General features: G+C 34.1%; 3 protein-coding genes and 1 pseudogene across 4 annotated transcripts; 1 reads left to right on the top strand and 3 right to left on the bottom strand.

Moving 5' to 3' along the window:
- Positions 1-8504: 8504 nt before the first annotated feature.
- LOC106379181 (caffeic acid 3-O-methyltransferase) lies at positions 8505-11731 on the bottom strand. The gene is made up of 4 exons (XM_013819188.3): positions 10606-11731; positions 9377-9696; positions 9032-9096; positions 8505-8872 (listed from the first exon to the last, which is right to left on the bottom strand). The coding sequence occupies exons 1-4, from the start codon at positions 11016-11018 to the stop codon at positions 8570-8572; spliced, it is 1101 nt and encodes a 366-aa protein (XP_013674642.1). The 5' UTR covers positions 11019-11731; the 3' UTR covers positions 8505-8569.
- Positions 11732-14307: 2576 nt separating this feature from the next.
- LOC106379182 (caffeic acid 3-O-methyltransferase-like) lies at positions 14308-16351 on the bottom strand. Of its 2 annotated transcripts, none has more exons than XM_013819190.3 (4): positions 15847-16351; positions 15377-15645; positions 14948-15012; positions 14308-14778 (listed from the first exon to the last, which is right to left on the bottom strand). In XM_013819190.3, the coding sequence occupies exons 1-4, from the start codon at positions 16257-16259 to the stop codon at positions 14476-14478; spliced, it is 1050 nt and encodes a 349-aa protein (XP_013674644.1). In that variant the 5' UTR covers positions 16260-16351; the 3' UTR covers positions 14308-14475. The 2 variants fall into 2 exon arrangements, with proteins under 2 accessions (XP_013674644.1, XP_013674643.1); XM_013819189.3 differs by having other exon boundaries at positions 15326-15645; positions 15847-16346.
- Positions 16352-20553: 4202 nt separating this feature from the next.
- On the bottom strand, positions 20554-21466 carry LOC106379184 (monothiol glutaredoxin-S4). The gene has a single exon (XM_013819191.3). The coding sequence runs from the start codon at positions 21003-21005 to the stop codon at positions 20697-20699; it is 309 nt and encodes a 102-aa protein (XP_013674645.1). The 5' UTR covers positions 21006-21466; the 3' UTR covers positions 20554-20696.
- Positions 21467-24274: 2808 nt separating this feature from the next.
- LOC106379185 lies at positions 24275-24997 on the top strand (annotated as a pseudogene).
- The last annotated feature ends 300 nt before the right edge of the window (positions 24998-25297 follow it).

Raw genomic sequence — 25297 nt, 5'->3', positions numbered from 1 at the left:
TAAGTCGTACTCGAACGTCTCCTCTTCTTAATTGTGAATGCATATCCTCGAGTACAAAATCTCGGATATGACTTCACAACAAAGTTTGGTCCAACGACCATCTCACGTATCCAATCGTCAAATGTTTCACCTCTAGCCAAACCAGCAGACACCTATTAATAGCACATATATATGTTATATCAATAAATGTGAATTAGTATAAATATGTGATAAATGATATTTTAATTTGTTTAAAGCACTCACATAAATAAAAATCCATCTAGCAAATTCTCTCTGCTTCATTTCTTCTAGTTCGTCCTCTGTAGCGTATCTATATTCGAACCGCTTTTCTGCCATGAAAATCCTGTAAATATGATGACAATAATGTAATTAATTAAGATTTAAATTTCAACTTGTTAAAATAAAAATTTGTCAGCTAATTTATTTACCTCTCATATTGAAGAACATCTTCGCAGTTGGTGAGCAAATATGTTTGCAAATGACTGCGCTCCTGCTAAGTAAGTCGACGGTCCTTTGGTTTTCCGCTAAGTCGCCCAACGTCTGTGAAAATGTCTGGAACCGTAACAGGATATGTTGCCCGTTCGCCTCTATCATCATGCCGAGCAGGTCTTCTGTTTTTGGTCTGAACTTCTGCTGGAAAGTAGTACTCGGCAAAGTTTGAAGTTTCTTCATTGATCATCTGTGCGACTATAGAACCTTCCACCCTACTTAAATTTTTCACCATCTTCTTCAAATGGAACATATACCGCTCATACAGATACATACATCTATACTGCACAGGACCACCAAGTTCCAATTCTCTTGCAAGGTGAATAACAAGATGCTCCATAACATCAAAAAATGAAGGAGGAAATATCTTCTCAAGGTTGCACTGAATCACGGCTATGTTAGTCTTCAAATTTTCAATACCTTCAAGAGTCACTGATCTCGTGCATAAATCGCAGAAGAAACCACTTATCCCTGCAATTGCTTCATGAACATTTCGTGGTAATAGTTCCTTGAAGGCAAACAGAAGGAGGCGCTGCATCATTACATGGAAATCGTGGCTTTTCAAGCCAGTAAACTTTCCTTCCTTTCTGTCGATACAGTTACGCTAATTTGATGCGTAACCGTCTGAAAATTCCACATCGTTTGAAATCCAATCAAAGAACGCATCTTTGCCCTCTGCATCAAGTCGGTATATGGGAAAAGGAGCCCTACCATTCTCATCAACATGAAGTTCTGAACGAGCGCATATATCGACTAAATCCAGTCTTGACTTCAAATTATCCTTTGTTTTACCTTGAACATTAAGGATCGTGTTCATGAGATTGTCAAATTTTTTTTTCTCAATATGCATGACATCTAAATTATGCCTTAGCAGATGATCCTCCCAGTATGACAGATCCCAGAAAATATTTTTTTTGTGCCAGTTATGTAGTTCTCCAACAGCATCTACCGGAAAACGCTCATGTCCACCGATGTCTGGCGTCCTTTCTGCACCAAAATCTCTTAGTTGTATCTTCAAATCTTTCCCACAAATTTTCGGAGGTGGACTGTCAAACACCCTCTTGTTCTTCGTAAACAAATTCCTACTCCTACGATATGGATGATCAGGTGGTAGGAATCTCCTGTGACAGTCAAACCAACACGTTTTCCTTCCGTGTTTTAGTTGGAAAGCATCAGTGTTATCTTGACAATATGGACATGATAGCCTTCCATGCGTTGTCCATCCAGACAACATACCATATGCTGGAAAATCACTTATTGTCCACATTAGTACTGCCCGCATTTGAAAGTTTTCTTTACACAAAACATCGTATGTTTCAGCACCTTGAGCCCATAGTTGTTGCAACTCATATATTAGTGGCTGAAGAAACACATCAAGTGATCTCTTAGGATGCTCTGGTCCGGGAACGAGAATCGAGAGAAACAAAAACTCTCGTCGCAAGCACAAATTTGGGGGTAGGTTGTATGGTGTAAGAATGACGGGCCATAGAGAATACTGTCTTCCACTCTTGCCAAACGGACTGAAACCATCAGTACATAATCCAAGGTAGACATTTCTTCTCTCATACGCAAAGTCGGGATACTTTGATTGGAAATGCTTCCACGCTTTTGCATCTGAAGGATGTCTGATCTCACCATCTGTTGAGTGCTCCGCATGCCATCTCATTGGTTGCGCTGTGCGTTCAGACATATACAACCTCTGCAACCTTTCCGTCAAAGGCAAATACCACATCCTTTTATATGGCACTGGAACTCTTCCACTCGTATCTTTATAACGAGGCTTCCCACAAAATTTGCATGTAACCCGCTGTTCATCCGCCCTCCAATAAATCATGCAGTTGTCGCTGCATACATCTATTACCTGATACGATAAACCAAGACCAGCTACGAGTTTCTGAACCTCGTAGTATGAACCAGGAGCTACATTATCCTCGGGTAGAATACCTTTTACAAAATCAGCAATCGCATCCACACAGTCTTCAGCCAAATTATAATCTGTTTTAATGCCCATCAATCTTGTAGCAGATGATAAAGCTGAATGACCATCTCTGCAACCTTCGTACAATGGTTGCTTTCCAGCATCCAACATATCATAAAATCTCCTAGCTTCTGCATTGGGTAAATCTTCCCCTCTAAAATGATCATTTACCATCTGCTCAGTACCTACACCATAATCTACATCCGTTCTAATTGGTTCTTCTAATCTAACCGCTGGCTGAGGTTCGCTAGTACTACCATGTTCATAATCAGTTTCCCCATGATGATACCAAATTTTGTAACTTCGTGTAAACCCACTCTAATATAGATGAGTCCAAACATCCCACTTTTTAATAACCTTTCTATTTTTACAATTAGAGCAAAGACATCTTAACTTACCTGTTTTTGCTTCCGGTTGTCGGTGAACTAACCCCATGAATTCGGTTATACCTCGTTGGTATTCTTCCGTAAGCAATCTCGTGTTCGGATCCAAATGAGGTCGATCGATCCAAGAACGAAAATAATTTTAAGAAGACATATTTTTTATGAATCAAATTCGTGTGTAAATAGAGTAAGAGGGAGGATGAAGATATGAAGTCAATGAAGAGGAAGAGGAGTGATTGTATTTATAGGTTAAATCCTGCCGACAGACCGAGGAAATTCCGACGGAATTCTGACGCCAACGGTTAGTTAGTCGGAATTTCCTCGGAATTTTGTAAAATCCCCAAACGGCTCTCCAACGGCTATAATATTTCCTCGGAATTCATCGGTTTTTTCCGAGGAAAATGTATTTCCTCGGAATTTCCTCAGAATATTCCGACGGATTGATATTTCCTCGGAATTCCGTCGGTATATTCCGAGGAAATTCCGAGGAAACTAAATTTTGTGTTTCCTCGGAAATTCCTCGGGATATTCCGAGGATTTCATTTTCCGTCGGAATGTCCGTCAGAATATCGCTGTTTTCTTGTAGTGTGTGTCATAGTCGTCTCCGTCTAGGGGAACCCTCCCTTCTCTCATTCTCATGGTCATTCTTAGATATGCTAGATCCAAAGTCCCTCACTTCTGGTAGTTTCCTTTGCACTTCTCGGTAGTAGCTTCTTTCAGGGAGGGCTGGGAGGTTTCTCTGATATGGATAATGATGCTCATGCGAGGTGCGATTCGATCTTGCATTCTCATAGGTCAATCTCTCTTTGGAACTGTAGGTTCGGCGGCACATACCTCTTTCCTGCCAAGTTCTAGTCTGAGATTTGTACTCTATGTGGTGTTGTCTTTACTTAAATTCATTGTTGTATCTCCTTTGCTGTTCAGGTGCATTATTTGCGGCCAAGAATTGGAAAGCCGCCTGGCCCCTCATTTCCAAATCTCTCTCCTTCTGGTTGTTTGGCGCTGAACCTAAAGATGCTCCTCTAATGGACTAAGATTCCTGAGCTGAGTTGTGGGAGGGTCTGCCTTCTTTAACTTCAGTTTCACGGGTAGCTTTCAATGCCTTTGCTTCCACTCTAGCCACCAGGCATTCCTTTAACTCGTGGTCTAATCGTAAGCACTTAATGCAGTGCTTATCCAAGCGTTCATAGACCACCGTAGTAGTGACTTCATCTCCATTAGGAAATTCAACAACAGAGGTTGTGATCAAAGGTATCAATCCATTAACATGAACACACATCCTAGCTGAGAGCCTAGTGATTTCCGCTTTTTCATGTATTCCTATATCCTTTCCAATGCATTCGATCGTCTCCTCCGTCCACAGATGAACGGGCAAGCCTTGGACTTTAATCCAAAATGGAATTAGAGATGGGGAAGTGGGGGACACAGTCGGTTCCCACCTCTGTAGAATGACCAGCCATCTAGCATAATGGTATGGTCTCTGCTCCAACACAGCCAGCAGGTCTGATTCCAAGTCAAACTGAAATTGGAATAAACCATTACCCAAATCCGCTCCTACTGGTTTAAATTCCGTTTTCCAGTGTTCCGTGAAGAATGGGATTAAAGATCACACTTTCTAAGCTGATTTGTTTGTGACTTTCTCTATTAGGGTCAAAAAGTGTTTGCGCAATAGCTCTGTATTATCAGGTTGAGGGACTCTTACACGCGCTGTGCGGGGAGGTTGAAGTTCCCCCATTTTCAAACCCCTTCCCTTCTCAGCTGCTGAAAGTCTTCGGTAAGCCATATCTTCCTTTCTCGTGAGGGATTCCCCTGAACGCGATGTTAAGCGGTGACTGAGATTGATTGTGTGTTGGACTTCAGCTGATGCCTTTGGGATCCAGTTATACTCGAAATACCAGCGTGTGCGAACCGAGATTCCGTTTATCAGATACCAGAAATCCCCAGTATACTGAAGTGGCAACGCTGAGGACGGTTTCAAAGGTCCTGTTTCCTCTGTTCCCAACTCAAATTGAGCTCAAAAGCCGGTAGAAGCTTCATCTCGAGAGAGTATGCTCGTTCCGGAGTGAAGCTGTGGAGAAGCTGCGGTCCCTCCGACCATGGTCGGGGGAAGAACCCGGTGGATATTCCGGCAAGGCGACGCACGGACCAAGGGGATAAACCCAATCAGGTAAGAAATTAAAAAAAAACGGAGTTAAAACTGTCGGTTAAAAGCCCGCCTCTAGATTTACTTTCTACGACCTCGCGGTTAAAAAAGCAAACCTTGGTAATAGTGCCTGAGACAATCAATCTGTCGTCATGATCTTAAGTTCGTCACCGTTGGCAAGCTGAGAAGATGACAGTCTCAAGCTTTCTGGTCGTCACGGTCTCAACTTCGTCGCAGTTGTCAAGCTGAGAGGATTTGGATCTCTTACACTGTTTCTTTTTCAGTTGAAGCGATGGTGGCTGAAGCGTTGATGATGGCTGAAGCGTCAAGGGTGCGGTGGAAGAGGAGGACGATAACTTAGTTTTAGGTTTAGTTATGTTTTTTTTGTCGGCTGTTTTTTTTTGTGTATTTTGTATTTCTATATTCATGTATATTTTATATGTATATATATATATGTGTATATAAATAAATATTGAAATCGGTTTAATAAACCTAATTAATATATAGACCAATTTTAATTTCATAAACCAAAACAATATTGGTAAACCAATTTCAATATGTATTATAAAAATGTCTCATTAAATAATATTAATATTATTTTTTCAAAAAAAATATTTATTATTTATTAACTGGTTAACAAGAACCACTTGCCCTTTTCTTATCTAACGAAAGAATCTTAAATATATATCAGGCCGAATGAACAATTCGAATCAAACATTCAAAAACACTCGCATCATATTAAAACTCAGATCCAAATATTTATAAGGATTTATTCCAGGTTAAAGAAGGTGATTTGTCTGTTACTTTCCATGATCTATTAATAGAATAGATAATCAATATTTTGAAAATTGTACCAAACATTGACTTGGCGTTGTAAATAAGTTAATGATTGGGTCGGTCCACCCAATTAAACCAAATTTTAATTTTTATCTAATTTTAATTCCACCATTTGAAAGAACATGTCAGAATAGGTAATGGTCCTGATCATGACCAATTGATAAATGTTTAGTCTAATAAAAAATGTTTTAATACATCAAATTATAAAAAGTATCGGCATAGTATATTATACACAAATATAAATATACAAATATATTATACATAAATTTAAAAATTAAATTTTTCAAAAAATTTAAAATAAAAATTATACCCACCTTTTTAAAGGACAGATCAAAATCTAGATTTGGTTCAACTCTTTTAATAGAATAGATTAAATCCTCTTACTAATCATTTAAGAAAAATATTTTATACAAATATGATTAGAAAAAAAACACAAATATGATTAAAATAAACACAAATATAAAGGGCGGGTCAAAATCTAGCTGTTAAATAAAATTGATGTTTTTCTGTAAACTGTAAGACAGTTACTTTATAGAAAGCATACACTTAATATATAAGAGCATCATCAAGTGTTCAATCTCTCCGATACAGATTCATAAGCACGTATATTAATATTTTAGTTTAATTTATCTATCTGATTTAAATTTAATAGTTAGAAAACAAAAACACCAGTAAAAGAGAGATTGTCGTAGAAACCATTTCTTCCCACTTTATCAACGATTCGCCGTAAAGAAACGTACCTCATTTTTTAGTCTTTCTCTTTCTTACTTTTTAATATTGTATTATTACTTTTCTGAGAAATTTTTCTTCAGAAACCATCACTAGTCATGCTCTAACTTTCTTTTCTTCCGAGGTGTTGTCTAGAAAACATTAAGGCATATTTTTCCTTTTCGGGGTTTTAATAGCAGAAAGAATGATATTCAGACAGTAGCAAAGGAGGAAAAAGGTATGGAAGATAAAGTTGATTCCAGTGATGTCGACACTGAAATTCCATCTTCTGAGATTGGGGAACCAAAACCGGATATAAAAACTCAGGATACAGAAGAATCAGAAGTTCAAAAAATATTGACCAAAGAAAATGTAGAAACCGAGGCGCCGGAACATGTAGAAGTTGCATCCACAGAAAACTATGACATTTCAGTTCTAACCCATAACACTATTAATTTTAGTGTCAAAACCACACTATTTTAATTGTAATTTCAGCACTAAAAAAAGTTCTTCTCCATCCATAACACCAAACTTTATACTAAAAGCTATTTTATTATATTATATATATTTATGTTTTTATTTGTCATTTATTTAATTATTTATTTTATTAATAAATTAAGTGAATAGTATTTTGGTGGGGTGAATAGTGTTTGGTGTGGTGAATAGTATTACACCAAATTTGGTGTGAAATTATAGTGTTGCACTAAAATGGTGTGATTTTTAGTGTTGGGTTGAAGAAGGTTTTTGTGTCGAAATCACGCTAAATCACACTAAAGATGATTTAGTAGAGGTATAAAATCTCATTTCATATGTATTGTGTTGTACGAGTTTAGTATGAATACCATATAAGAATTATATCTTGCAGAAATTGCCATGTTTTTTGGGGTTTTGTAGGAAAAAACAGCAAAGGAAGATCGATCAATCCGCATGAAGAAAACAAAAAGATCGAGAAATTTTAATCCATTTATAATACTATATATGCACCCCAAAATCAAATCTAGTGTTTCACTTTCTATTCTATTTTAGAACGAAATTCAAAAGATTGTAATTTTTTTCGTTTAAACATATTTGAATCTTTAAATGGATTAAAGTTTCGTGTGAGTAAAGTGATTTACAAAGAATTCAATCAAGAGACTTCAGGATACATACCGCATCAGCTCCAAATTAACGTAGATGAAGATTGCATTATTAAGGTGTACTTAGGCCTGGGCGTTCGGGTACCTGTTGGCGTTCGGGTTGGGTTTTTTGTATTTCGGTTCTCTTTTATAACACTTCTTAGGTCCCATTCTAGTAAATTTGTAAGTACGGGTCGGGTTCAGATATAACACATCGGGTTCGGGTCGGTTTTGTATCACATCATAGAACCCATAAAGTAATCATATATCATTCGGATTCGGGTTATCTCGGATCGGTTCGGATATATCCGAAATAAAATCTAAAATTTAAAAGTAAAACATAAGAAATATATATTTATTTATATATAATTAAGTATTTAAGGTAGTTATTTAAATTTTAAATACTTATTGTTAGATAACATATCAAAATAAATAAGAAATTGAATATTTGAAGTATATATTCATGTTTCATATAATTATATTGTATATTATTTTGGACATTCAGATCGGTTTCTTCGGATATTTTTTCGGATTTTTTGGTTTTTTTGGTTTTTCGGGTTACCCGTTCGGGTTCGGTTAATCACACTTCGGGTTCGGATATGTTTTGTACCACCTTACAAGACCCATTCAAATATTTTTTACATTTCGGACCGGATACTGATCGGGTTTTTCGGTTCGGGTTCGGTTCGGATTTCGGGTTACGGATATTATGCCCATGCCTAGGTGTACTCTCTCTCTCTCTCTCTCTCATGTAATATAAACTTAAATCACATACAAATTACAGAAAGAGATTCAACAACCAAAATTCCAGTCTTGAAAGAGATTAGAACGTTATTTAAGTATAACATGTATAAGTAAAAGTTGTAATTCAATTGAACGTTATTTAAGTATAACATGTATAAGTAAAAGTTGTAATTCAATTTGTGTATAATTCAATGACCCAAAAAGAATAAGCACCATAGATAAAATTTGGGAGCTTAAATCCAGCTTTCATAGCTAATACTTCAAATTCCTCTTTCGTTCTCTCTCTGCCCCCACGCGTTAAACACATCATAATCATATCTAAATGCAGTGCGTTCTTGGTTGCTATATCAGTGTCGGATACTTCCCGTGGGATTATCGTTTCGATTACGATTACCCTTCCAGAGTCTGGTACTGCTTTCTTACAGTTTCTTAATATCTTCACGCATTTTTCATCGCTCCAATCATGAAGTATCCACTTAATAAAATCAAATCAAAATGAAATTTTGTTTAGTATTAGAATTCAGAAGTACCCACTTTTCATCTTTGTTTTCTGAAGTAGGTAGGTCCATTCTCACCACACATTGTTACATGTTGTGAAAATTTAATTATAATGATGGAGTTCAAATTTATATACCTTCATCAATATAGCTTGGCCTCTTGGAACTTCATCAAACATATCACCACCAATATGTTCCACGCCTGGAAAGAGTTTATTTAATCACTTTTAACAACTAACTAGGCACTTTACGAAGCGACATGATGGTTAGATGAAGGACCAATATTGTTTTATAATACGTATTAACTATACTCCTTCAACTTTGTTTGATAAAATGTCTCCTAGAATAAACTATTTGTAAGGTTATATCCTCAATCAAACATCTGCTGATATTTTTGAATATATCAATCTTCATAATCAATGAAGTGAAGACTAATTTACGAGTAAAGAGTAATAACAAGAAAAAACATAATAAAAGTTTACCATGAATTTGGGGAGCTTCTGAGACGACGTGAGGCAAGTCAAAGTTGACACATTTAAGATGTGGGAACTTGGAGAGAGCTTGGGAGAGACTAGTGCCTAGCCCACCTCCTACATCTACCAATGTGCAATCCCTCATACTCTCAAACCCATGGTAGTTCTCAAATATTTTTTTCATTACTATTGTCGTATGACTCATCATCGACTCGTTGAAATCTTCCTTGACATTCTCAGTTTTCTTCATGTATTCAAATAAAAATGGCTCATTAGCTCTCTCCCATGCGGATGCTCCGCCTTCTAGTATCGACTCCGTGAGGTAAGACCTTTTCTTGAAAAGAAACAAGTATTAGAACTAATTACCAGTAACATTATAACATCATGAAAATATCTCAATATAGTAAGGGAAAATTTCATACAAATACCCCAACTAATTTTGTTAATAAATAAATAATTATTTTGTTCCTTTTAATACACTAACTTTTAAAACAATGTTCATCTAATACTCAAATTGTGCTTACTTTAATAAATTATTTTCAAACGAAATTTAAAACAACTTCAAATTAAAAAAATCATAAAATGTTTAATTTATTTTTTAAAGAATAAAAGTACCTAAGTTATGAATAAAATTTAGAAAAACATAATTTTGAATGAAAAATAATTAGTTTTAAATTTGAACTAAAAGTTAAATTTGACACTAAATAGTTAGTATTTTAAGATATAACAAAATTTATTTAATAATTTTATTCCTATAAAATTAAAATAAAATTAGAAATTTTAAGATTGGGTATTTTAAACAATGTTTTTGATTTTTTTTTTTTTTGATTAAAATAAGGACAGTTTAAATATTAAAATGAGTATAGTTTTGAAAGTTAATATATTATAATAAAAAATAATTAGTTAACATATTAAACTTGGTAGAAAAAGTCTAGATATTAAAGCGTTACCCAAATTTAGTTAGGGTACTTTATGGAATTTTCCCTTATATTATTAATTTATTTATTAAATTTATTTGTTTAGAATTTTCTATTTATATTGATATTATTTTACATACATAATAAAATGATAACCAAATTTAGTTAGGATACTTTATGGAATTTTCCCTTATAGTATTAATTTATTTCTTAAATTTTTTTGTTTAGAAATTTCTATTTATATTGATATTGTTTTACATAAATAATAAAATAATAAAATCAGAATCTTATGACATTTAGAAGTATTATATCAGATCATACCATGTAACTCCCTTGGTATGTGAACAATGGAAAAGCACATAGGATGCGATAGAAACTCCATTTTCATCCTTAATGAACTTCTTTCCAACTTTTCCTAGTCCGCATGTCCTTGACTCTCTTCCTTTTTCGTCTTTCACGAACTTACATGTGCACACCGAATATGCAACAAGGAGGCGTAGCAATCGATCAATCATCACCGAAGCGTCTGGATTATTTGGTGCAGTCTTTGAAGCCAAATCCAACGTTGAGAGATGGGTCCCTAAGGGCCTGGCTTTAGCCATTATCTCGAACAAATCTAATTCTGTTGCGGTTTTTACAGCGTAAGCAATGAGATCTATGCCGCAAAGGTGCATGGCTAGTAACATATCCTCTTCTTCGTTCGAAGGTCCTCCGGAATTTTGTAGAGAATTCATTATGTGCAAAAAATAAAATTTAGTTGGAGAATGCACATAAAATGAAATAGAGAAGAGATATGAAAGTCGTCAAGCAATCCACTATTTATATGACTGATGTGATATATTTTTGTCTAGACTGCCAAACACGAAACTCATATTTGTTGTATTTTGACACAAATACATGCTTTTTAATGCTTAATAAGAAAATGTAGAGTGCTGAAAATAAAATAGAATGAGCGTACAGAAAATTAGCGGATAATATTTTCTTTAAGAGGTTGAGATGGAATGTAGATGGTTTATGTTTGAGATAGCCTTCGTATTAAGAATCTCCCTTGCTTTATCATCCTTTCCTTCTGGCTTATCCTTCATGATGATGGGCTCATGCAAATCCTTACAATAAAGGTGATCTTCCATCATCGGTTTCCAATAAGAGAAGTTGTCCGTCGTAAGCTTGAACATGTCACCTTCAAAGGTAACGGTGGCCTCCATCTTCACTTCTTCAAAGATAACGGTAACCTTGCTCTGATACCAGCTGTTGGGAAAATTAGCGGATAATATTTTATTTAAGAGGTTGAGATGTAATGTAGACGATTTATGTTTGAGATAGCCTTCGTATTTTAGGAAAGGAGTTTGCTACTCAAACTTTGTGTTTAGAGAGTGTTTTATGACTCTCTTAGAAAGAACTCTTTCTTAAAAACTACTCTCTATTTATGATTGCTTTTGCTTGTTGTGGGATGATTACAAATGGTGCTAAACACCCCTATTTATACTAGTAAGTGGAGACTAAAAGTTAGTTTTAGAACACTCCATTTTCTACACACTTCATATTCTACACATTTCCTTTTCTACACACTTCTTCGTCCTTCTTCATTTTTCTCTAGATATTTCTTTTTTTTGGGCTTCTAGGTTATAGCTTGATTAAAGATTAAACTTGGGCTAACGACGGAAAACCCAACACAGCACGACAGTTGTGTTTCAAATCACCTCTTTATAGGTAAGGAGAGTCGGCCCTTGACGGAAGCGAGAGAAGCATGTGCTTCCAGACGCCAAGAGATTATGTATTGTACCGGCCACATTTTGACAAACATGTATTAGTAGCATTAGTGGTAGAGTGGTCGCTATACTCACATGGTTCGATGCCCATCTTTAATATTTTTTAAAATAATTAAAATCAGTTAATATGTATAGGCCACATTTTTATATACTGCTTCTAGTCCTATAATTGTCAAGACCGGCTCTGTACGTAATACTAATATCTCTTTTTGAAACAAAGCAACAACCATACTATCTCGATATAAAAAGGCAACACCAACTTCCACACTTTTTGTTTTCTAAAAGACATATAAAAAGACAGCAAAAACTTGGACGAATATGTGTAGAAATAATCGAAAAAGACTACGCAACTTATGCTAGCTATTCCATATGCTATATTAACAAACAAAATATTGACCATCTAGCAGATGTTCTAGCCTAAGATGTAAAAAAACAAAAACAAATGCGAAATGTTAACTATGCTTCCTCCATTTTCGCTTATAGATTATTTTAGAGATAACGTATGCAACAATTACCGTGTTCACTGAAAATTTCTTAAAACATGTCCTAGATGGGGAAATAGTTGTTAGGTTTCCCTCGAACTAACGCCACACATATTTTTGGATGATCAATATCTTTTGTTCGTTTATTTAGCATGTCGTATAGCTAGATGATCGATATATTTTTGTTTAATTTGTTTATCTAGCATAGGTACTAGCCTAATGTGTTGACTGTTTTACAATGATTTCAATGTAAACGTAATGTTTCTCTTATTATTCAAGTGAGCAATACAAGAGGGTTATATACAATGAGTACATAGGAGATTAGCTTCACCTAACATAGTAGGATCTAACCACGGCTTATGTGATAACATAGGTTCCCCTAAACCTGAAGCAATCCATTCAATTCCGAGGATGGAATATAGCTGACTCAGAATGTTAAGCGTGACCCAAAGAGGGATTGTTGAGATCTCCAATAGAGATAGAGATTCTGAAGAAGTCCACGGGGCTACAAACATTATAGAATCATCCACATGCCACAAACTACGCTGGAGAACCCATTTGCTCGTAGCCTCATCAGGGATGTGGAAGATATAAGAAATTCACTTGTCTTTCTAATAGAAATATTACATTTCCTACCCCAGAATCTGTTTAGCACAGCATATACGAGACCACCAGGAGGTACCAAACAGCGGTGGAACTGACCTATCAAGTTTTTTTTTGGTTCTGCAAAACGTGAAGAAGAACATTGTTGGGAATAGTTACATTAGGAGTACCATCCTCCAAATACTCTGGAGTAGTAGCTCGATGTAGGTTCCTTGTTTCCGGATTCATCCTTATCTGTTGGAAACAAAGTAACAACAGGTGGAGTAGCATATTTGGAAGCTATTATTGATTTCCTGACAACCTCTTTGTGATGTTTCTTACAGCCTATATATTTGGACGACAGAGCTGGCCACTCTGTTGAGGCTTCACCTAAGGTAGCTGATTCCAGGGCCGGCTCAAGTGCAAGGGAGAGCAGGGCGATGGCCCAGTCCAAAAACTGTTCTACCGTTACTTTTTTTTTTGTCAACGTTCTAGCGTTACTTAAGAGCATGTTTATTGCATGTTTTTTAGGTTGGGTCTATTAGCGTGATATAAGATACGGTCTTTTAGCTTTCCCAAGATACGGTCTTTTAGCTTTTAACTAAAAAAGCTAAGAGACCGTATCTTATATTACGCTAAGAGACTCAACCTAAGAGACATACAATAAACATGCTCTTATCACCCCGCTTATCACTACTAACATATTCACGTTTTTTATTTAATTTCATTTAATAGTTTAATGGTTGAATTACAAAAGGCCAAGTCAAAAATACATACAACAAACATTAAGCCCAAAATAGTGGATCAAAATCCAAAACGGGTCTACTATATATGGCTTGTTTAATAAATGACACTATCTTTGTTGGTTTAGACTAAAATTATAGTTCAAGGGGCCATTTTAAAAATTTGCCCAAGGGCCTACAAAATATTTAAGCTGTTTCCACCATAGATTCTACAAATGCCAATGGCTTAGCCCAAGCCCCCGGAAGCATAGTGGAGAGGATTAACTAAACCTGAGAGGACTTGTGGAGAGGCGTGAAGAGATTCACCTGAGAGGGAGAGACGGAGACGGCGGAGCCGTCAAAAGAAAATCTCGTTTAGGTTGACTCCGCAAATTCTTGTGCATAAAGTGCTTTACAAGTAATTCAATCACAAGAGACTTCACGATACATATCAGCTTCAACTTAATATAGATGAAGATTGCATTATCAGGGTTATACTCCCTCTCTCTTTTATAACATAAACACAAATCACATACAAGTTACAGACAGAGATTCAACAACAACCAATATTCCAGGCTCGAAAGAGAGTACAATATTGTTTACTTAACAATAACATAATAAAAGTAAAATTGCAATTCACTTTGGATATAATTCAAGGACCCAAAAAGAGTAAGCACCATAAATAAAATTTGGGAGTTTAAATCCGCCTTTCATAGCTAATACTTCAAATTCCTCTTTGGTTCTCTCTCTGCCCCCACGCGTTAAACACATCATCCCTATATCTGAATGTAGTGCATTCTTGGTTGCTATATCAGTGTTGTTTACTTCCCTAGGGACTATCGTCTCGATTACGATTACCCTTCCAGTTTCTGGTATTGCTTTCTTGCAGTTTCTTAATATCTCCACACATTTTTCATCGCTCCAATCATGAAGTATCCACTTATTCATGTCAAACCAAAATGAAATGTGAGTAGTATCAGAATTCAGAAGGACCCACTTTTCATGTAAGTATTCTGAAGTAAGTAGGTCCATTTTCGCCGTAGATAGTTATATACTTATATGTTGTGAAAATTGAACTATATATAATAATGAGTTCAAATTTATATACCTTCATCAACATGGCTTGGCCTCGTGGAATTTCATCAAACATATCACCACCAATATGTTCCACGCCTGAAAAGTGTGTATTTATTCACTTTAAAGAACTAACTAGGCGCTCTACAAGGCGACATTATGGTAAGATGAAGCATCATGAACGTTTAATAATACGTGTAAACTGCAGTCCTTAACTTTGTTTTATATGATGTTTCCTAGACTAGACACTAGTTGTAAGGTTATCCTCAATCTAACTTCTCCTGATATTTTTGAATATATCAATATTAAGAATCATTGAAGTGAAACCTAGCTTACCAATAAAGAGTAAAAATAAGAAAAAGACACGATAAAAGTTTACAATGATTTAAACCCAAGAAAAGAAAAAGTTTACCATGAATTTGGGGAGCTTTCGAGACGATGTGAGGCAAATCAAAGTTGATACCTTTCAGATGTGGGAACTTGGAGAGTGCTTGGCCAAGATTAGTGCCTATGCCACCTCCTACATCTACCAACGTGGAATCCCTCAAACTCTCAAACCCATCGTAATTCTCTAATATTTTGTTCATTACTATTGTCGTATGGCTCATCATAGACTCGTTGAAATCTTCCTTGAGACTTTCATTTTCCTTCATGTATTCAAATACCAATGCCCCTTTAGCTTTCTCCCACGCCGATGCTCCGCCTTCTAGTATTGACTCCGTGAGGTAAGACCTTTTCGTGCAATGAAACTTGCATTAAAAATTACCATTAACTATAAACCATTGAAATATCTCATCCATTGTAATAACTTTATTGACTTTATTTTTTAGAAATGTTTTTATATATATATATATATTGATTTAAATACCTAATAAAATCACAATATCAGAATTTTATGACATTTAAAATGTCTCTAGTATATCCCCATTATACCATGTAACTCCTTTGGTATGTGAACAATGGAAAAGCACATAGGGCGCAATAGAAATTCCATGTTCATCTTTGATGAACTTCTTTCCAACGTTTCCTAGTCCGTATGTCCTTGACTCTCTTCCTTTTTCGTCTTTCACTAATTTACATGTGCACACCGAATATGCAACAAGGAGCCGTAGCAATCGATCAATCATCATCGGAGCGTCTGGATTATTTGGTGCAGCCTTTGATGCCAAATACAACGTTGAGAGATGGGTCCCTAGGGGCCGGGCTTTAGCCATAATTTCGAGCAAATCTAATTCTCTTGCAGTTTTTACACCGTAAGCGATGAATTCTATGCCGCAAAGTTGCATGGCTAGTAACATATCTTCTTCTTCGTTCGAAGACCCTCCGGATTTTTGTAGAGAATTCATTTGCTACAACTTTTTTTCAGTTGGAGAATGCACGTGAAATGAACTGAGAAGAGATATGAAAGTCGTCAAGCAATTTGCCCCTATTTATATTTACAGATGTGAAATACTTTTGTGTAGACTGACAGAGAGACTATATCTTATTTGTTGTATTTGGATACAACCCCGTCATTTAATGCTTGATGTACTATCTCTTAAACAATATAAAAATCACTAATATCTCGATATAAAAAGACAACACCAAATTCCAAACTTTTTGTTTTCTAAAAGACATATAAAAAGACGGCAAATACATATAAAAACAATCGAAAAGACTACACAACTGCTAGCTATTACCTTTTTTTTTGCTAACTATTATATATGCTTAGATTGTTAGATAAATAAAGAAATTATCAATCATCTAGCAATATTTGTTCTTATATAGCTTAAGCTGTAAAAAAAAAGACAAATACGAAATATTAAAGTGTTGATTGTTTGTGGTTTTTGCTTTAGTTTTTGGTTTTTGCTTTTGTAGAAACCATTTTTCATCCAATCAAGTTTTTGGTTTTAATTTTTGTTTTTATAAAAACCATTTGAGTTGCCATCAAGATTTTCAATAAATAGATTTCCTAAAATTTAGTAAAACTAGTTTTTCATGAAGAAAAACGAATTTTAATTTTTTTTGTTGAAACTACTACATTATAATTAATTAATAATTAATAAATAATATTTTCATAAAAATTAAAATTATCATAAAATATTTTGTACATTAGATATCATTTAAACAATAATGTGAAATATTTTAATTTGTGTTCCATATCTATAAATAAATTTATATATTTTATAAATAATATTATTTAATTTTAAAACTTAGTTATTAGTTTCTATAAGTAAAACAATTGAATAATTTTAATAATTATTAGTCACATTAAAAATAACAAAAAATTATAAAAACATAATATGTTTTATTAATAAAATATATTGTATAATCCTGAATTATAAAAATTGCCATTCAACTTTAAGAAAATATAAATAATTTATATAAGAAAATTTATAATTAGTTTCAAAATTTTATCTATTTTTATTTTTGTATCATTTATAATATTTATATAAGAAAAACTATTTCTATTCAAGTTTTAAAAATTAAAAATGATTTATATAAGAAAAATTTCTAAGTAGTTTCAAAATTTAATATTTTTATTTCTGTGTAATTTTATATATATATTATGATTTATATTTTACTATAATATATTTTTTATAAAAATATAATAATTGAAATATGTTATTGTATTTTATTTTAAAATAATAATCACAGAATTTTGATAAATTTCAATTGTAAAATCTAAATATTTATTTCTATTTTATTATATTATTTTAAAGTAATGTATTAGTTAATTTTTGAAAATTTTAAAAAAATACAGCAAATCCAAAAACCAAAATCTAAATCTAAAAACCAAAAATCAAAAACCAAAAGCTGAAAACCAAAAACCAAAATCTAAAAACCAAAAGCTAAAATCTAAAAACCAAAAAGTAAAACTAAAAACTACTGAAACAATCATCACCTAACTATGCTTCGTCCATTTTCCTTAAAGACTAATACGAAATCAACAATTCTTGTGGCACTGAACATTTCTTATAATACTTGATCCGCGCGGGTATTGATTATTACATTTTTATACATTAATATTTATTTTTTTCTAATTAATGTTATATATTTTAGATGGATTGTAATATAACTAATTTCAAAAGACATGGACCGAATCGGGTAATATGATTATTTTCGATACAAATATCCGAACCCGTTTCAGATACATTTGTTATTTAGATATTTTTAGGTTCATATACATCAGAACCGAACTCATCCCGACCCAGAATGACCCAACTCAAAATCAACACATAAATTTATAATTTTCAAACGGGGCCTAATTTCAAAAAATAAAAAATAACGATACCCGCAAAAAACAACTCATACTTAAATGGATAGCCAATGTGCATGCCTAACTGATTTTATAAACTAATAAAAAGACTCTTTCTATGTGTTAGGCTAAATTAAATGAAAATGAAAGAAATTTTGATTTAGTAAAATAATTATATGGAGAGAAAAATTAAGTGACAATAAATATAATACATTTTTTATTATTTTGATTTAAGTTATTATTTTATCTACAAAACATGTCTTTGAATTATGTTTTTGGCTAAGTAATTTTCCACTGATTGAAACTAAAATATAAAAAAAATTAGTAAAACAAACTAAACCGAACGTTTAACCATATAAAACCGAGTTATTTTACATTTTTTTATTTTTTAATTAGCGCAAAGTTATTGTTGATTAACTAATAAATTAACATTTTCACTATTATTATTATGGTTATATGATGTATTGTTAATGTAATATAATTAATGTGAGTGAAATATGGAATAATAATTAATGTAATTATATTAATGAAATTACTAAAATTACGCTATACTTCTTTTTCGGTGAGAATTAGTTCCTTTTCGGTGAGAATCAGAAAATTTGAGACAAGAGGACAAACTAAGAACGTGAAGCAGAATTGATGCTTGATGGGATATAGCGAAATCAGCACCGCCCTACTCCAACGGTTTAAAATCGAACAAAGCATTTATGTTTTGGATTTACTTCTGTTTTTCATACAAATATGCAATGAGATTCTAAACTACAAACTGAAAATACGACCATTTTATTAAGGGCAAATCTCCAGAATAGCATCTTTCTAAGTTTATATCACAAAAATAGCACTCAAAAACTAAAATGACCAAAATAACATCTTTCTAAGTTTATCCTTTGAAAATTTTAATTTTTTTATTTTTCAAAATTTGAAATCTTATCCCCAAAACCTCATTTCTCAACTCTAAACCCTAAACCCTAAACTCTAAACCCTAAACCCTAAATCCTAAACCCTAAACCCTAAACTCTAAACCCTAAACCCTAAACTCTAAACCCTAAACCCTAAACCCTAAATCCTAAACCCCACCCTTTAACTCTAAACCCTAAGTTTGTGACTTTTGATAAAACATTAAGTGTTATTTTTGTGACTTTTGACCTTGAGTGCTAGTTTGGGAACAAAAACTTGATTTAGTGCTATTTTTGTCTTTTTCTCTTTTATTAACTTTAAAATACTAATTTAAATTAAATGTTATATAATTGATAAATGTATATATAAGAATATAACATGGTATGGCGTCGTTGTAGATTGGATGCGATACGAATTTTTTTATTTTTTGAACACCACTTTCATTAAATTCAAATAGCAGAGTTACGTGAAGGCAATAACGTCCTCACCCATACAAAGGGCTTCCTTAGACAAGGAATCAGCCACCAGATTAAGGTTCCTAGGGATCCAAGAGCAAGAAAAAAAAACAAAGAGCGACTTGCTAAAATGGAGAATGTCTGCAAGTACTCCATGGATTTCAATTATAGGTTCTTCTTGTTGTATGACTTTAATGAGCTGGGAGGAATCCAATTCAAGGTGAATGCGATCCATGCCCCGATCTCTGCAAAAGAGTAGAGCTTCTCTGGCCGCTAGTCCTTCAGCCAATAATGCTGAGGAGACATGGTGAACAGGTCTCTTTTGACACATCACCGGAGTAGACGAAGCCTTCGCTGTCCAACCTAGGCCTGCCTTCCTAGCTTCCTTGCGCCATGGTGCGTCTGTTCGTACAATAAATGTAGAGTCTGGATGCTGGGCTTGTGGAGCTAGGGTCGCCTTTGGTGGGCTTGTGGAGCTAGGGTCGCCTTTGTGGAGCTAGGTATCGCATCCAGACTCTAGCCTTTTGTGGAGCTAGAGTCTCGATGCGATACGATTATATGTGCGTTTACGTAAGACATTTACGTACGGGATATAATTACCTTGAAATCTGTAGAATATGACTCTCCGGATCACAGTAGAGCTGTTTTCTATTTGTTCCTTTGAGCTTATCCTCGTGGAATGAGATCGAAGAATCATACAAAACTTAGCTGTATTCTCTAAATTTCGTAAGAACAATCTTTTGACTGTTGAATAAAGAGGCCGCGTAGAAAATCTCACAAATCTTCATCATTATAAATTGTAGTTTTAACTCGTATCAAAACCTTGCGTTAACTTGGCTTTTTCTCATTTTAATTAATGAGATATTGTATCGATTTTGATTTATTTAGAAAATTTAAGAAGTGAAATCATTTTAACGGAAACAAACTCCTTACATTTTTCTAATCTTTATAAACAAAACTCAATTAAACATCTCTAAACTTCCATTCCTGTTCATAATTACATCTGTTTGTATATATGTATCTTAAAAATGGGAAAAATTACCAACCCGATGGGAAAACTAAAGGATATATATCATACAACTGATGCAACTTCAACATTAGTATACGTGAGAGGAGAACATATTGATAAAGCTGTAGAGAGCATCTACAATCATAACTAATCATCCTCTAAGTAAGTACATCTCTATATTTAATCAAAGCCATAACGCCCCAACCCGCTTAAGCATTGGAAGTAGAGAGCGATTGAGATGAAGACTCATGACTTGATTGGCTCCACCAACGAGCTGACCTCCTATGAAAACCGCCGGCACAGTGGGGCTGCAGCCGATCTGAGCCAATGCTTGCTCTATCTCATTTCCTCTGTTGATCTCGTCTAACTCATAGATCGTCGGGTTTACACCAAAGTCTAAGAAGAGAGTCTTGATTGTGTGAGACATGCAGCACGAGTTCTTGCTAAAGATCACTACTGACTTCTCGGAGATCATCTTCTGTAGCTTTTCCATTAGTCTAGTAATGTAAAAGTGTGTCCCGAAAGCAAATTGGAAATAATGATAAGCGGATGCTAGAACAGCGATGAAAACTGAAAAACTAGCTAGTTGGGAAAGTGTGATATCTATGGGAGAAGATGAGAAGTGATTTTGTGTTGGTGTGTTTGATGCAGTGGATGTTCTATAAGGGTCGTATATATATAACTTTTTAAAGTACGTAAGCTTTCATATTACGGATTAACTATAATGAAGCCTTTTTCTGAGAGAATCAACTTTAACCCATGTGCATTTGTGCCTCTTGCAGCTAAAGAATAAAAGTGTAACTATCAATAAACTGGGTAAAACGTACAGATAACAAAATCTCTTTAGATTAGGTGTGAGGAATATTTGATACGGACGATCCATGTCATATCTTGATAGTACGTTTTTTTTCTCAAAACACATATTCATAATCACATAAATATATATGTTCTCCTCTCTTTTTTTTTTCTTTTTTTTAATTGAAATATTTATATTAATAAAGGCCCTAAACCGGCCAAATGGTTTATTGGTTACATATCAATATGTTCTCCTCTCACGTAGACTAATGTAAACAAACTCAACGTATCTCAATCAATACGAAACTTGATTACAGCTTCGAATATGCACTCAAGAGATATCAGATTCACTCTCGCGAGCTTCTCCGAGCACTCTCATACGAGTCTCAACTGATGACATTTGTGAATTAGAGAGATTTGTGTCTTAAAAGAACTTATTGAGACATAAAAGAAAGTGATACAGACATAGCTCAAAGAGCTTTATTATGCAAGAAACAGAAATAAAGGAGGAAGCTTTAGATTGCCTTCAAAATCAAAATGATTCTAAATTGATATTCATAAATGAAGGGGAAGCTCCCTTTACAGCAGCAAAGTTAATACACATCTCAACATTACACAAATTTATAGTATCAATCATGATATTATGGGCTGATGGGCTTCGCTTGATTACTTGGGCCTTGGCTCTAATATCAACAAGAGAGCTCGTCTCACTCACAAATTCGAAATATGAAATCTGAAACAAACTAAAGCAACAACACTGAAATTTATTCTGAAAATAAATTGTAACAGCAAACATCCAGCTAAACAAAGTCTTTCTTCCCTCCACAACTCGTTGACTAACTGACTTCTTTGTCCATGTCATCAGTATTTTGATCTTCTGCTGCTTCCATCGACTGTTTCCCGCGCTTCTTTTTCCTATAATAAGTCTTTAGAGGCGTATGAATACCCCCATCCGCGAGACTGAGCAAGCAAGTCTGATTTCAAGTCCTTCGCCAACACCCGTGAATTGTCATGATCCAGCAAGTCTGTCCAATGTATCAACAATTCCAAACCTCATGTTTCGTTATAGCGAGTTGCTAAGACAAAGTGAGTTTGTACCAAAATCTCTACGACATCCTCACTTACTGGAGGTAATGTTGAAACTTGATGATGAGGCCCAAAACTTTCCATCACTAGTACTTCGGGAGTTAAAAAAAAAAAATTCAATTTATCAAGTTAATTTTACTTCAGTGATGGATATAGAAAAATAGATGAATGTAGATCCTCCGGTTCATGAGGTTTGGCAATAAGATATGGATTCAAAGGAGCTAAATAGAATACTAGCTATGCGTGTACTACAATATCATCACAAAAATTGTTATTAAATTCTTTAAAAAAACAGATTGGTCCATCTAAATATATAATAACCTTTCTATTAAACTAACCATAAATTTTTTATTAACGTTCTTCATTATTTCTTTAAATAAAATTTACGAAATTACCTAATATGCTAAAATATATATAATAATTAATGATTTTAAATAATAAAGATTTGATAAAAATTAGAATATCTTCTATTATATTTGTTTTATTTTAAACTGTTAATACACAAGTTGATATTGAGCAATTCATAAATTGTCATGGTATGAGAGCATTGATCCAATTCTTTCAGAGTTCATATTGTTCTTGAGCTTTGAGCTGTCTCTGTTTTCATTCACGTAAAATAGAGCCGCTTGTTCTTCATTCTCAAACTCTTATTGTTTCTCTCTCTCTCGTCTTTGAGTTCGATTGTGCAAGATGACAAACACAACCGGTGAACCAAAGAGGCGTACTATCTCGCCCCGCCCTACGACCTAACAACAAACCGATGCGGTGATTTCATCCATGTTGTTTTACGATGCGAATTATGATGCGTATGGCGCTAAGTTCACGCAGAAGTTTGGATTTATTTGTCAATAAATTTGTAGATTAATTAGAATATAATAAGTTTATGTAATATTTTGTGTATATTTTGCACTTGGATAGTAGACTAAATGTATATGTAAAATTTCTCCTTACGAATAATGAATGACTCTCCGTATCATAATTCGGCCACCTTACGTACATCAAGAAACAGATAAAACATTTATTAAAATAAGAATCTGGCTTTTTTTCCGTTGATGAGTTTTATCCTGGAGAAGTGATATAGAATCTCTGCGATGTCAAGAATCATAATTCTTTTGCTTTATTCCCAAATTGATTTATGATGAAATTTTATGAAAAAGAAGAACCATTTGAATGTCAGTAAAGAAGCCACGTAAATCACCAAACACAAAAAGAAAAACAAGAATAAGATTATTCTGGAGATATACCATACGATCTCGCGTCTACGCAGAGGACGGTGATGCAGATTTTGTAATACTTTTCATCGGTAAATATTATTAGTATTACTTGAATAAATTATTGACTTCCATCTCGTGTCCAATCCCATTGTCAATATGTTTCTTTCGAAATTATTACAAAATAGTGAACAATGTAACATCAAAACTAGTATAAATTGAAGATGTGCAATTTCAATTGTTAGGGTATTCCTCATATAGGTTCCTTATTTAAGAAAAAAAAACGTACATATTCATGTAATATAAGGAAATGAAATGTATTTTTACATGAAAAAATGTAATTATGGGATAAATGTGTCTTTGACACTGAAAATAAGACATCAAAGACATAACATTGTTCGTCCGTATCAAATATTCCTCACAGTCACATCTGTTCTAAGAGATTTTATTATCTGTACGTTTTACCCAATAAGTTGATAGTTGCACTTTTTATTCTCTAGCTGCAAGAGGCACAAAGGCAAGAGGAATGAAACTCTATAATACTTTAGAACATCGTCCACTATCTCAATTTTATTTGTTTTTATTTGTTTTATATTTCAATATCTTTCTGGCTACTTTACTTGTGCTAAAGTTGTTTCTCCTCGAAAAAGGCTTCACAAGTTTAAACTAGTAACATGAAAGCTATAAATACAGGATCCTTATAGACCATTCACTACATCAAACACATAAACTCAAAGTCACCTCTCATCTTCACCCAGCTAGTTGACATTCTTTCTATAAGTTCTCTGGCTATTCAATTTTCATCCGTAACCTCCTATTTCAATCAAAACACAACTATTTTCTACCTCCCGAGTTTCTTCTCGAACAAGATTCACGTTACAACACCAATGGATAAGCTACAGAAGATGATCTCCGAGAAGTCAGTAGTGATCTTTAGCAAGAACTCGTGCTGCATGTCTCACACAATCAAGACTCTCTTCATAGACTTTGGCGTGAGCCCAACGATCTAAGAGCTGGACGAGATGAACAGAGGAAAGGAAATAGAGCAAGCATTGGCTCAGCTTGGCTGCAGCCCGACTGATCCGGTGGTGTTCATTGGAGGGCAGCTCGTTGGTGGAGCCAATCAAGTCATGAGCCTTCACCTTCATCGCTCTCTTGTTCCAATCCTTAAGCGCGCTGGTGCATTATGGCTTTAATAATGTAATGATGAAACTAAGTTTAGTGGACAAAACGAAAACTCATACGTACATAAATGTGTGCATGAGTTAATAATTCGTCTATCTATGTTTTGAAAAGATACATTATGCGAGTACCAATTTTGTAAGCTGTGGTATATTTTATAATAAAATCAATAACCATGGATATTAACTTTTCCATGTTTATATTTTTATAATTGCATATATGCAAAGTTACTTCATTTTATTGGGATGAAATGGATTCGAGGATACATATGTATAACAAGCTCCAATAATACTTATCTAAAAAGTTGGAGATAAAATATTTTTTAAGCAAATAATATTGTATTATCGTATATACGTTTAAGTTATTTAAATGATGACGAGTATAGTTTAATCAAGTTGGAGTTTTGGTTTATAATAACAACGATCAGTAAAGCTACCTTTGTTTGATATCAAGTTAGATTTTCTGCTAGAGAATAACCTAAAGAGAGAAATAGCGGCTGTATTTGCAATCG

Source organism: Brassica napus, chromosome C1 (genome assembly GCF_020379485.1).
Source record: "Brassica napus cultivar Da-Ae chromosome C1, Da-Ae, whole genome shotgun sequence".
In the NCBI taxonomy this organism is placed as follows: domain Eukaryota; kingdom Viridiplantae; phylum Streptophyta; class Magnoliopsida; order Brassicales; family Brassicaceae; genus Brassica; species Brassica napus.
This window is presented reverse-complemented; position numbering and strand designations above follow the sequence as displayed.